The 13,999-nt window shown below is 32.1% G+C and overlaps 2 protein-coding genes across 4 annotated transcripts in view; one reads left to right on the top strand and one right to left on the bottom strand.

Annotated features, from left to right (window-relative positions):
- LOC116765616 (uncharacterized) overlaps positions 1-3,669 on the bottom strand; it is a 34,894-nt gene extending 31,225 nt beyond the window's left edge. For all 3 annotated transcript variants that reach the window (XR_009752761.1, XR_009752762.1, XM_061522100.1), the window contains exons 1-3: positions 3,454-3,669; positions 2,367-2,476; positions 1,634-1,764 (exon numbers count right to left, since the gene is read on the bottom strand). Coding sequence is in view for 1 of the 3 variants with exons in the window: in XM_061522100.1 (XP_061378084.1) it covers positions 1,634-1,764; positions 2,367-2,474 (239 nt within the window). In the remaining 2 variants the exon portion in view is untranslated. The remainder of the gene's footprint in view (positions 1-1,633; positions 1,765-2,366; positions 2,477-3,453) is intronic.
- Positions 3,670-4,270: 601 nt separating this feature from the next.
- Positions 4,271-13,990, top strand: LOC116765617 (all trans-polyprenyl-diphosphate synthase PDSS2). Its single transcript, XM_032655160.2, has 7 exons — positions 4,271-4,831; positions 5,295-5,426; positions 5,768-5,953; positions 9,668-9,804; positions 12,286-12,446; positions 12,844-13,035; positions 13,232-13,990. The coding sequence occupies exons 1-7, from the start codon at positions 4,524-4,526 to the stop codon at positions 13,382-13,384; spliced, it is 1,269 nt and encodes a 422-aa protein (XP_032511051.1). The 5' UTR covers positions 4,271-4,523; the 3' UTR covers positions 13,385-13,990.
- Positions 13,991-13,999: the final 9 nt, after the last annotated feature.

Raw genomic sequence — 13,999 nt, 5'->3', positions numbered from 1 at the left:
ACTAAATTTGCCTTTATGAACGTTTAGTTAAATTTTTTCATTTAAATTAGAGAAAGAGTTATTAAATATCCATTTTCACATTATACAAACTAAAAGTAATGCTGTAATAATTTGGACACGTACATAATTCTTTAATAACATTAACTTTTAACATATTCTTATTTTAAAGATCTCGAATTCCAAATTCAAATTATGTCGTTTTTGTCATGTAGGCTATTATAATTAAAAAAGGTATTTATAAGTAGGTTATATATATTAGCTATCAATTATCATTAACTGATATTTACCACAAAACCACGATCACGAGATACAGGTAACTAAGTCATTTAAAAAAGTTATGCGTCTTGGTTCATCCTTCATACGTATATATTATATGTTAAGAATTATTATATGTAGTAAAAAATGTACATATAATTACTTTTGTAAAATGTTATTTAAACTTCTACGTTAATAATGTTATGTCATATAATTAAAAAAATGACAGTATGTGCCTGTATTTTACAATGTTACTAGAGTAGGGCACATGTATGTACACGTCCATTTAAGTGTTAAGAAATTGTTGAAGCCTTAATTTATATTACATCTATTAATCAGCAAAGGGTAAGAGGACATTTTCAATGAAAGACATAAAACTGGTTGGTTATAGACATTTAAAAATATCAGGTAAAATGAAATCGTAATTGTTTTATTACTTTATTGAAGAAAAGGAGATTAAAAGCATAAAAACTATAGGGCCGCTGAGAAGTAAAAAAAAAACAAGTTTAATCTCAACACCCCCGAGTATCCCGTTTTCAGCTGATTCATCCGCTCCAAGCTATTGGCGGAAAGCCAAGTGTAACATGAGAGCATTGTTTTCAATAACTGGCAAAATGCCAATTATTAAGTATTATTATAAAACACGGATTACCTAATATGTATTTAATAATTGTCATCAGATTTTATAAGAATTCTGAGAATATACGGTAATAAAATAAACTTAGTGTTTTGTACACCGAAATCTCTATAAAGAGATCTTTGATCTATGTCTATAGTGTGATTTGACACCCAATAGTGTAAATACTTCCTAATTCTCAAACATCAGTTAATATTATAATATGAATAATAAAAAATACATTTCATATACCAATATTATTGAAATTCAAAAAAAGAACACGATCTGTTTATTATTTATTTACATTAAATTCGAAAAGAATTATGAGGTGCCTTCTTATGAAATATGACGTCGGCCATTTTGTTGGAGATGCAGTATGAGATTTTATCTCCTTATACTATCTCAAGAGATAACATATGGGACCATTTTGTATGAAACAAGAACTCATATACATACCCAATCCTAATTTTTATGAAAAAATTATACACCCTAAATGCATAAGGCGTTAGAAAAAATGTAAGCAAAATCATAATTGACCGAGACAAATAAAAACTTATAAAAAAATATACAGTCCTTATTTTTGTCAGTAAAAATACTAAAAACCTCTATTTTAAACTATTCTGTACATATTATACTGAAAATATTACGCGTTCTAAAGTTAAATTTCTGAAGAGATCGATTTTTAACTTGGGCTGTCAGAAGATCGTTGACGTAAGGGAAATTTTGAAATACTATAATCGCTTAGTTAAATTAGTAACTAACCTTAGCTGAGCGCAGTAGAACTGGTGAGGGATGGCGGTCAACACACCAGCGCCATCGCCGGTGTCATTGTCACAGGCGCACGCTCCACGGTGTTCCATGCGCTTCGCGAGGACTTCGGCATCGCGAACGATCTAATATCAATATTTAATATTCATAAATATTATTGTAATAGGTATTATATAACCCACTATTAAATATTTAATGTCCATAGCTTTTTAAATATCGAACGAATTTCAAAGAGTCGATTCGAAATATTAATTCCTTTTCCCTTAAAATATCACTTACGCTAGATAAAAATTTACGTCATCATGTCATTTTATTATTGCGAGAAGTATACTTATTTCTATTTGCAATCATAATTTTTATTCAATGTCTAGACAAAACACATTAACAGCAATGATAATAGATGGATGTCAAACTACCTCATAAGAATTATATACTATCAAATTAAATATTTTTCTCTACTATAATTGATATGAGTCCGGGGTTTATACTTTTACATTATAAACCACATACATATTTTCTATGACTTTTAGTCACAACAAATAACAGAAACCAGTTACTGTAATAAGGCACTATTCTATCTGACAAATAAAAAAAACATGATACATTTGAAATAAATAGAGAAGGAAAAACTTGGTTTTTATTTATACAAATTATTATTATTACATAGTATATAGGATATAACTATGAAATTATAGTTGTATGTTTCAGATGATAAGTTCATAGTTACCTTATGAGAACGTTTTCCGTCGATAGCAACAACAAATCCAACACCGCAAGCCTCGTGCTCGTTTTGGGGGTCGTACAAGCCTTGCTTGGGTGGTGCTTCCCACTCCATACCTGGACAAATTCAAATTGTTGATGTGATGTACATCTTACATAAAGAAAATATTGAAAAACCTACTACCCATCACAGTACAGTACTAAGTATTAAAAATTAATATCTTTTTAATTTGCCTTCTAAGTTATAACAACTATTTCTTAGTAACATTATATAACACATCCTTAATTACAAAATAATTCTATCAAGTCCTTAAAATTTTATTTATGACTATTAAGGTCATACTGTTTTTATTTAAAAATTTTTTTTCAAACTGTTTATCACTGTAGGTACAATACAATTCTATTTACAATCTTGGCCTTAAGGCAATCAATTAGCTTTTCTAATTAAAACCTTTTTGAGGTTTAATTTAAATGCTAATAACCTTCGAGATAGGTCACAGTGAAGGTCACTTTAACCTTCACCCTAAATCTCATCTTGTTCTTACTACTCTTTATACACAAGTTATCTTAATAAAATAAACCAATATGTTCCTCAGACAATTTTGGTTTAGGATCTCTCAATTATATTAACTACTTTGCTTATGAGAAATGACCTTTAATGATATTTTTTTAGGACCCAAATAATTATATAGCCTTAATAGAATGTTATATTACCAATTTATTCCAATAAAGAAATTCGAATTTGAGAATGGGATTGTTATCAGAATTCCTAGCTATATGCTAGCTACATAGTGTAAGTAGATAATACTAGGAAAAAGATAATATGATTATTAATTAAGTTGAAAAGGTCTTTATTTGAATTTTATTTACAATATTTATCAGCATCTAGCACCATTCAAAACCAAGGAATTATTTGTATAATATAAAAGATTTTCTTAAAATTATTGCGTAAATGTAGACAAATGCAAAATGTAAGTATCTGTGATATTGCGTTTCGCAAGTAATTTTTAAAAATTAAAAATACTTAACACGTGGACAAAATATTAATAAAGTAAACCAAAAAGAATTATTGCAAAGTGCACAAATATTGCTACCTTAAGGTAAGTTCGGTGGAAGTACAAAACTGTATGAGCGAATCACTACTTAAAGTTTTGCACTGTAACAGATAGAATCTGTATATAATATTTAGTAACACTAGGTTCAATATGAAGATTTCTATTATTTAGGACACTTAAATGCCGGCAGTTCGTAGTGACCTCTAGCAGTCGACTACAATAACCGGTGACACGCGATGGACTAAACTGTAAAGAACGAACAGCGAACGCAAAGAATGAGTAGGAAAACTTGGCTATTTTTAGACTCACTGCTCACATATTCTGAACGGATATACGAAATAATTTTTTTCAGGTTTCAGAACGACTCACAGTTATATATACATATTTATTAGCTTAATGAATTTTCTTAAACGAAAAAAAATATTTTAATGGAACAAAATACTTCAGATTACCTCATATTTTATTATAGTATTTCGGTATGTTCTATTTTAAATTGTGCATTTTTAAATTTCATCGTAGCAAAAGATGTGGCTATAAATTAGATCATAAATAATAAATTATTGTATTTTTAAATGGAGGACTAATACGTCGACATAGAAACAATGTTAAAAGGTTTTACCTTTGTTCTACTTTTGTTATTGGTATTCAAAATCATAGAAAAAGTCATTAAATGTAGTTGTTTCAATATTTATTGGCTGGTTTTAAATTAATTACAGAGATTATTTTTATATATTTCTGATATTTATACTAGCAACACAACTTACTAAAACTGTCACGGATGACGTTTATTTCATATTTGTCAGAAACGTCACAGAAAAGGAACTGACCAATAGGCTTCTCGAGACGCGAGTACCTTCTGCTGTGTACCATCACTTGCAGTTAAACAAATTCGCGGCAATGAGTTGAACGTTTTTCAGAATAGTGTGTAGCCAATTTTTACGAAACATCAATTTTATTTAAATTTTTCAAAAATATAAATTATAAAGTGAAGTAATTTAAGAATTGACTTAAAAGTTTAAATATGATACTGTAAACGTAAATAAATAAATTGTGAATATTGAAAAGTGCGATAATTAAAAACTGCGTTTTTGTTAATATTTGTGATCAAGATGAGTTTAAGTCGTTTGGGAGGTGCTCTGAAGTTTGATTCGGTGAAAGTTAGTCAGTGTAGTGCATTAGTTGCAAAACTTTGGGGACCTTGTATTCGGGAAGTGAACACGAGCAGTTCAAATCGGGCTGTTGCACAACACAACAGTAAACCAGATTGGAATAGGGCCGTTAGCGAGGCTGAGAAGATCGTTGGCTATCCGACCTCCTTCCTTAGCCTGCGATGGGTGCTCAGTGATGAAATTGCGAATGTCGCTTTGCACTTACGAAAACTTGTTGGAAGTAATCATCCGTTGCTCAAAACCGCAAAGTTAGTTGAGTTCTATCTTTTAATAACTATGAAATTCTTTTGTGGTTTGAAATGAATAAACGTTGACGTTTTTTTTTATTTAAAGTTATGTCAATAAATAACACATAAGTTGAGTGTTATTTAATGAAGTACGTAAGGTATAATGATAGGGAAAAATTCATTTACAAACAAATAAATGAATGCTATTTGCGCCTTGATTATTATAATCATACCTTTGCCTCAGTGAGCAGGTCATCCATGGCTGTTGTTTATTGCATTCACCGTGATTATGAAACGCAACTTAACAGCTACATTTTGTAAATGAATTTTTTGATTACGCAAATTATTATTTTTATTTTATAGTCAAACAATTGTAACTAAATAAAACACACAGGTTTTTTTATTCATCCGAAAGCGATCTAAAATATGTTTTTTTTTTTACGAGTACATACATTTAAAACAAAATGTTATGCGTTTTTAACAGGAATCTCATATACAATGGTAAGAATAACATGCAGGCGTGGGGGCTGATAGTGCTGCTAGTTTCCAAGGCTGCGGGGCACAGTCCGGAAATACCAGATATGGAACAGGACAAAGCAGCGGGAGTATTGCACAGGTAACAAAATATAACAGATAATGATCATCGGTAATCGTAACTAAGGTGTAACAACAATTTTCTTATTATATATTACGTTACTGGTACATAGCACATACGTACGTCTTAAAGACAATTCATGTTTTTTGGCTCTTTTTAAATTACATATTTTCATGATGAAAGCGTTGTATATATATAATTTAAATAAAGAATTCATATGTACAGTATGAACAATGACTTTATCATGATCATTTTTTTTGAACAAAATATATTATTATTTTCTAGTTCTTCTACATGTTAGCTATTTGGTAGTTTATAATGTTTTGTAGGCTTTGTTGTATGTTGTTATGTTTTGTATGTAGCCAGCGCGCCCTGGCGGAGGTGACTGAGATGATCCGCACGTCGCACTTGGTACACAAGGGTCTGGTCAATATGAACACAAGGCTCGGCCCTGGAGAGCCCGACGACATGATGTTTGGAAACAAAATCGCATTACTCAGCGGGGACTACCTCCTGGCCAACTCCTGTACTGAACTGGCTAATTTGAGGTAAGATCGTTAGCGGAATAGCTTCAGACCCAATACCGCATACCGCGACATAAGATACTGCTTGGAAATTCGCAGATTTTCGATTCTAACACGTGTTTGATCAAATTCCTTTGTATTGAACAAAATATGATGTTTACATAAATTGTATATTGGACAAGAAAAATTAACTTGGAAGTATTCATATTTATTTAGTTTTAAAGATAATTTCTTTTTTGAAAATGTAGTCTTCTGACATGTCTCATCGATGCCGAGAACCCTGGATAGTCAATACGATAATGAATACAAATCTTAAATTAGATTACATTTCAATCAACATACCCAATAATCAATATACCTAGGATACATAATGAGATCTGAGACTTTCGCGACTTTTATTCATTTAAATGAAACTAATATTTTTCAGATATACTACGCTCGCTTATTTTTTTCTGTCTGACAGACATTCACATCTCGTCTGCCCGTGATCACTTGCATGAAAAGTCGGGAGTATGAAGTTTTAACAAAAAACTAAAGCACGCGTAGTATATCCGAAAAATATTAGTTTCATTTAAATACCTAGGATACGTTCTTTCTGTGGTATGAATAGTTCTAAACAGAACATATGTAAATTTGTTAGTTAGACAAAAATAATACATTAGGTACATACAATTAGTCTCTAGTATCCACACATTTAATTATACATATATCTTCTAACATGATATACTTTTCATGTATTTGTTAAGACATTATTGCTATATAATTTATCGATTTTCAATAATACTTTCCTCCCTTAACGCCGATATTAGAAGTTAACGGTTCGACTGATATCGATTTTTTAACAAAAAAAAAAAAAAATTGTGTGTCCATAGTAATTGTATAGAAAAAAGGTTGAGTCTCAATAGATTTGTTTATTATAAATAAATATTTTAAAATTTATTTGAACAGCGAAACAAAATAAACTGATATTTCGCTCAAGACGTAATTTCGTGTGAATATGTGGCAAATAAAAAAGGTAAATAGAACATTGGTATTACATAAAACATACATATATAGCCTTATATGATTTATAAGAAAGACATACAATTCGCATTTGATATAAGAATAGAAATCATACCGAGTCTTGTAGGTAAAGATACAAACACGAAAACACACATATACGGAAATTCACGTGAACAGACTGACACACATATATATTATATAAACATATATATGTACATATAGCGTAACTAGAGAAAGTTATGTACATGAGTAGTTCATACAAGCGATATGGGTTACATTAGTAGCTGCAGTCAGCGGCTCGTTAATATTTACCAATACAAATAGAGTACTTACTCATTTCATGGCTATAATCATATTATATTGTATGTAAACTAAATTATTATGTACTCGACAGAACGTCATTTCCATTTTAATGTTACGACGTTAACAGACGTGTGTTGGAATTACGCAATAAAATATATGCCGTATTGTTTGTTAAATAATAAAAATCTTGTTGTATATGCACATATATATATATATTACTTAACTTTTAAAGACTCATTAATCTCGTCAAATAGTTTTTAACGGATGACTTCTTTGTTTGTAAATTATATTTACAGCAGAATAAGTTTTCTTTAAGAGATTTTTGTATCCAAGGACATTCTTTTATAAACCATAAAACAATCTTAATAGCCTAGTCTGAAGTCTACTATTGAGATAAATAATAATAATATTTTTAAAAGCATTTAAGTAGGAAGGTATATTGTCTTTAGTACGAAGAGTTTCGTCAACCTACATACTAACAGTTTAAACGTTTTTCAATCGAAAATGCTGAAGATTGTGTGTAGTAATGAAGACCCATGAGTTGAAAAAAGCCCCTAAAGGTTTTGTGTCAAAATATATATTGTATTGTCCTAAACATGTTTAATGTTTACGAGTTATTTGTTATATAAAACATGACAAATGTACACAGAACGCGATTGTTAAAGAATCCGGGCTTTCCGGAACTTTCCCGTTCATCGGATGATATACAACTCATCTTGCTGCTATAATAAAATAAATTAATTCGTGATACATCTACATATATATTATAAATGCGGGACTTAGCGTGTGTGTGTGTTGTTTACGCGGAAACTATTTATCAGATTTTATTCAGACTTTACAGAGGTATAATAAAAATATCAGAATAATATATAGGATACAATTTGTTATCAAATTCCGTGTAATTCCTGTTGTGTGAAGTCTCTTGACGTTGTCTGCAGATGTCGCTGCTGGTCGATTATAGTAATCTATTGTTTCAACTGACTTTATACATATCTCTGAAATTCCAAAAGAAAAGAGCGAAATCACGAGCCAGAACTAGTAATAAAAATTTTCATCTGATAAATCCCAAAAAAAATGACCTTAGTTATTTTATAATTGTATATATAAAAAGTGTGTTATCAATCGATAGTTGTTTCTTCTATTAACGGCTAATAGGACACTAGTTGGTTAAATGAGTTCTGTGTGTGACTTACAAATTATTGTCTAATTTTTTTTATTTACTCTTAGACATATCTAATACTCACTCAGCTGTTAACTTAATATAAACAATATTCAGTTGTTTTTACAAAGCCTATAATTTCAATTTACTTATATAAAAAACTCTATATATACGATTTTATAACCAAATTTCAAATAAATAAATCAGTATAATTACATTCGCGAGGTTGGTTGGTTGCATGAAGGACGTTTGGGATATCGTTGTTGTATTTGTTCAAACGATTTCAATAAAGACGTTTATTTCAACTCACCTTATATCGCGTAAAAATTTACGAGGAATTATCTTAAGGCATTTAATAATCTTATTTGTCGTATACATAAGCGTTTCCGGGTTAAGTAAACGCAGCTTTCTCCTATTATGATCTCTTTCATTCATTAATTTTGAAAGTTATACGTATAATGTAGATTAAAATCATTCATTTTAATATGAATACTTCTCTGGAAATATGTTGTTGTAAGTTTTAACTTGTATAGTATTGTGATGAATTTTTTCGAATGATATATGTACGTACCTACACGTCTTACTCGACGGTATTAATCCACACAGAAAGCTCTAAAGAACAATACAATAGGTATCTTGCAAGTATCTTCCGTGCAAAACATATGTTTAAAATATAGCTCTATATTGCCAGTCATTCGCATCTTATATCTAGAGAACGGTACATCGTGAGGTAGGTCCTAAGGTCAATGGTTGCTCGGTCTCAAATTCACACACGTTAATTAATTGTAACGGGATTTTTTCTACGAGATTTACGTTCGAGAAGCGATTTTTATTTTTACTTGGTCGTTTTTTTGTTTTTTATATTTCAACTCAAATGTTAAAAGCATTAGGATTCTTTTTGTCTGTAGGAAACGGAGTCGAAAGTAACCAAGCAAGTAAGTTTCGCGAACCGGTTGTCCCTTTGAGAACGAGTGCGAGATGTATCAAGTGTGGGCAATGCATATATATTGTGTTATTACATGTGTCTGTTGGATGTTTTAATTATGTTTATTAACGCTTCATTAGTCTATCGGAGATGTCATCGGTGATACATAATTCAAACGCTCGTCTGAGTAATGGATAATTATGGTAAGCGATTAAAACGTCGAGGTGTAATGTCTTACTGAGATGAGATTTACAAAGGAATTTATAGTGAAAATTGGATTTATTTTTTATGTAATAATATGTCAAAATTAGATTTCTATTGTAAGAAATGTTTTAAAAATTCTATTCAGGAACCAGGAATTGGTAGAGCTTATGTCGTCAGCAGTGCGAGATTTGGCTGAGGCCGAATTCCTCGGGGAGAGAGACGAACAGAACAACCCGCTACCATCACGACCACTGCCTCACCACCAGAGAGAAGAGGCTTCAGGTGAGAAAGAGACAACAATAGAAAAAGAGAAAGAGTGTTTCTTTACCGAATGTACAACCTTGCCCTCATACTATAATTTTTTTTTCATCTGACAATCAGATTTGATACTTTTATTTAAATTACGTATTTCATACAAAAAATTCATATCAAAATTTAACTTGAGTGAAATAAGGTAAACATAAACCAGTTAATGTTGACCTCAACGTATTTAAATCACTAAGCAAATAGGTTAATCCTATTTGCATAGTGATTAATGAGACGTGCTCACATCCGTCAACACTGCTAAGATCACACTTAGCTGTGAAGTGAACCCGCCGACATTCCTTTACGTATTGTATTTTGTTATATAGATTGTCTTTATAACTCATTATGTTTGGTTTGGCATGGGAGTCCCTCAGGGGGAATTATAGAAACACGATCTATGTTGGCTTCGTCATTGATCTGAATGATCTAGAGAGACATTAGAATGTCGAGACTTAGGATATATATATAAGATTTTAAGAGTTAAGTAAATAGTGTAACTGGATGGACTGAATCTGTTGTAGATTCTGACAAAAAAGTCTTATAACGGTAAAATACTACACATTAAGATAGTTTGATTGTGACAAAAAATTATTTCTAATACACAAGTTAATTTAACTCACATTCACGCGGACCAGCAGACGGAACAAGCTTTTCTACATAGTTATTATTTAGAATAAAACTGTATCGAGGTTACAAAATATCTCAGAACATAAAATAGAAGCAAGAGTTGAATGTATTTCATTCTAACTGATAATTTTAATGAATCTACTAAGTTGCGAACAAATGTTAAAACAGAACCGGGCGCGAGGCGGCGTCATATCGTAACTATGCTAAAGGTTTTCGATGGCCTTATTTTTGTTTTTCTATTGTATGCTAAGGAACCGATGTGTGCGCGGCGTGAGTTGAATACGTTATGATATCAGATACAGGAGCTGGTCGATTAGCGTGTAGGCACAATGTGACGATGCTTTAGCGGGTTCTTTATGTTTTATATGAAATGCCCCGGACAATGGACGCAAATTATTGTACAGGACTGGTTATTCTTGGACAATACTTATATGGCAGTGGTCGCTTAAAAATATACAGCCTCTTATTGAGCCTTAAGAAGATTACTACAGTCATATATTTTCTTGTCGATCAAAGATAAGATTGTCAGCTATAGATAATTTGATATGAATTTCGGTTTCTGGTTGTTAATGTTTTTTTTTAACAAAATTTCAATTTTCTCTTTTCTCCGTTAGTCTTGGTAAGTATGAGTGTGTTTTTTAAAGTTATGTCTAAAAGGACACGACTTTCGCCTCCATCGCCGTAGAAACCGGTATCCGTAAAAAGCAACGGACCTCCAAACTGTTACGTTGCCCCCAATACTTGACTGGTCACAAGAGACCAGCTAAATGAAACTAATATTTTCGGATTACTACGCGTTATTTTATTATTTTTACCTGCATACTCCCGACGTTTCGGTTACTTTGCAGCAGCCGTGATCACGGGCAGACGAGATGTGAAACGCGTAGTAATCCGACAATGTTAGTTTCATTTAAATGAATACTCGCGAAATCCTTAGATCTCATTACGAGAGATCAGCTGTTTGTTGTGTAGTGTTGTTTAACAACATTATTCAGTTAAAATCATAAGATTATTATAAGATAGTTATCTTTATCTTATTTAGTGCCTCAACAAGTCAGCAAGCACTTTGTATTGAGAGAAGTAAGTTGTATGCGATCGTGACTATGGTAATGAAAATTTCTCTTTTCCCATTTGAATCTACGTTGGTAGATGTTTGTGGGTTGCATCAAATTAAAATAATTCTATACAAAACAGATACCGATTTAATTACGAAACTTGTTTTACACACGAACGTCGTAATTAATGTTAAATAATTGAATTTGCAATGTAATGTGAATGATTCGAGTAAATAAATAAGTCATCACAGATTTAGGGATTTTCCTGTTACTTGAGGAAGTTTCCTTGAGCTTGTTAAATAAAAAACACACCTATTTGTATGCAATATGGCTTGAGAATTAAAAGAAATATACGGAACCCATTGGGTAAGCCAGTTGTATTTGATATAAATGGAACCTTCCGTAAAGATCGAAACAGAAATTTTGCCCACAAATATGAACAGAGCTCGAATGGTTTGTATTTAAATCCTATCAATATCTCATTTTAAGGTATTTTTATGTGAAGTGACGGTCCTGAAGCAAAAATAATATTTATTCTTAAAATAAACGTTCGAATAGCAATTTAAATAAATTGGTGTATTAACGGTTGGTTCGGCACACATCAATGTGTAAACTTAAAAACATCATTGACATAAAAGGGGTCAGTAAGCTAATTTATTTACCACTTCTAGCACGAACGAAAACTTGCAACACATTATACGTTAAATAAATGCATTAAAGAGCCTTTTCGTGAATCCTCATTCACGGGAAGCGCTCATAAGGTGTTGTTATATAGAATGGGACTGCGTACTGTCTCCGCTGCCAATGGCGGGTGTGTCAGGGTGTATGGGCAGGGAGTGGAGCGCCCGGCACGTGTTGGCGGCCGGCGCACTCCTCGGGAAGAGCTGCTCGGCCGCTCTCAAGCTGGCCGGTCACGGTCAGGGGCTACAGACACAGGTTCATACATACATACATACATTAAAAATAACACCAGGAAAAATCGTCGGGGATAGTGCAAATCCGTGACTAGCATTGGTTATTCAATATTCGTGTTAGAAACAGATTGACAAAGGAAGCATATTTTATGAGTTTTAAGATAATTTTCTCACTGTAAGCTTATTTTAGGAGTTTAATTTTTAAGTCAGTTTTGAAAACATGCTATTAAGAGTTTTTCCTTTGTCAATCTGTTTCTAATACTGATACTGATACGCGGAATTATTAACTGTTAGATATATTTTTACTATCCCCGAAGATATACAAATAATTTGAGTTCAAATCATTGATATACAATGAGGATTTGATTCCCTATATGTTACAAGTTTCATCAGTAATGTATTTTTTCTATTCCTGCCAGGGTTATCTTTTCGGTTGCCACTTGGCGCTAGCGTGGCAGGCCTTCCTAGACCTGGAGGCGTTCTCTGGTCCGGAGCCCGCTTGCTTCTCGCTAGTGGGAGCTCCCCTCGCCTTCACCCTCGAAGAACGTCCCGAGCTCTACCGGTACATAGAGGCTGGTAGGCGGAGTGTTCACGACGTGGACTACCACGCGGTTAGTGTTACAAGTACCTTCATATGGCCATGAAATACAAAACAGTTTATTGCTGATTTTATGTTTGAAATGTTTTTGCTGATTTTCATAGCAATTTGATAGCGATATCGTCAGCCGACTGCTGTGTATAAAGATATTTTTTGGTAACGTTAGCTTTTTATCGTATATATGTTAATGTGTTGTGTGCTATATCCAGCTGTACCAGGCCGTGCTGGAGGGGACCGGTATCGAGCAGACGAAACATCTCCAGAATGAACACGTGACTCGCGCCAGGGAGGTGCTGGACTCCTTCCCCAACTGTGACGCACGGACGGCCCTCACTAACATCATAGTGGCCATGTTACCATAACACACGCCCACACACACTTACACACACACACACTCAGACACACACACACACACTCAGACACACACGAGTAACAAATATATCCAAGAAGATAAACTTCTAAGCTTCATAGCTATTACAGTACATTACCCAGCCTATGGGTTAACGTATAGGCTAAGTGAATTTTGTATCGAACCTTTTTTGTACTTTTTATATAAATATTTTTCTCTAAAGCCTAATGAAGGCCGCGTCAAAAGTTACAACTAATAACTATTTCCTACATTCCTATTAGAATTATATTTGAAAGGTCCACGTAAAAGTGAAACAAAAGAAAATATATTACATCATATTAGAAGTATTAAAAAAAATAATTATTGTCTACTTGTTTAATGTAAAAATAAATAGCCGTATATAATAATTAAAACAACATACAAATATGTAAGTTACCAAATATAAACAAAATACGGAGATTAAACAGATCAAATAATTATTATTATTAATAAAAAGTACTTTTTAAAATTCATAGTAATCTATGTATATTAAATATTATATAAGTGATATTTTTATTTTATTTTTATATGTTTATATGACAGGGCTTTTGCTCTTTATTAATATACATGTTGATAAAAATTTTGTTTT

Source organism: Danaus plexippus, chromosome 11 (genome assembly GCF_018135715.1).
Source record: "Danaus plexippus chromosome 11, MEX_DaPlex, whole genome shotgun sequence".
In the NCBI taxonomy this organism is placed as follows: Eukaryota; Metazoa; Arthropoda; class Insecta; order Lepidoptera; family Nymphalidae; genus Danaus; species Danaus plexippus.
This window is presented reverse-complemented; position numbering and strand designations above follow the sequence as displayed.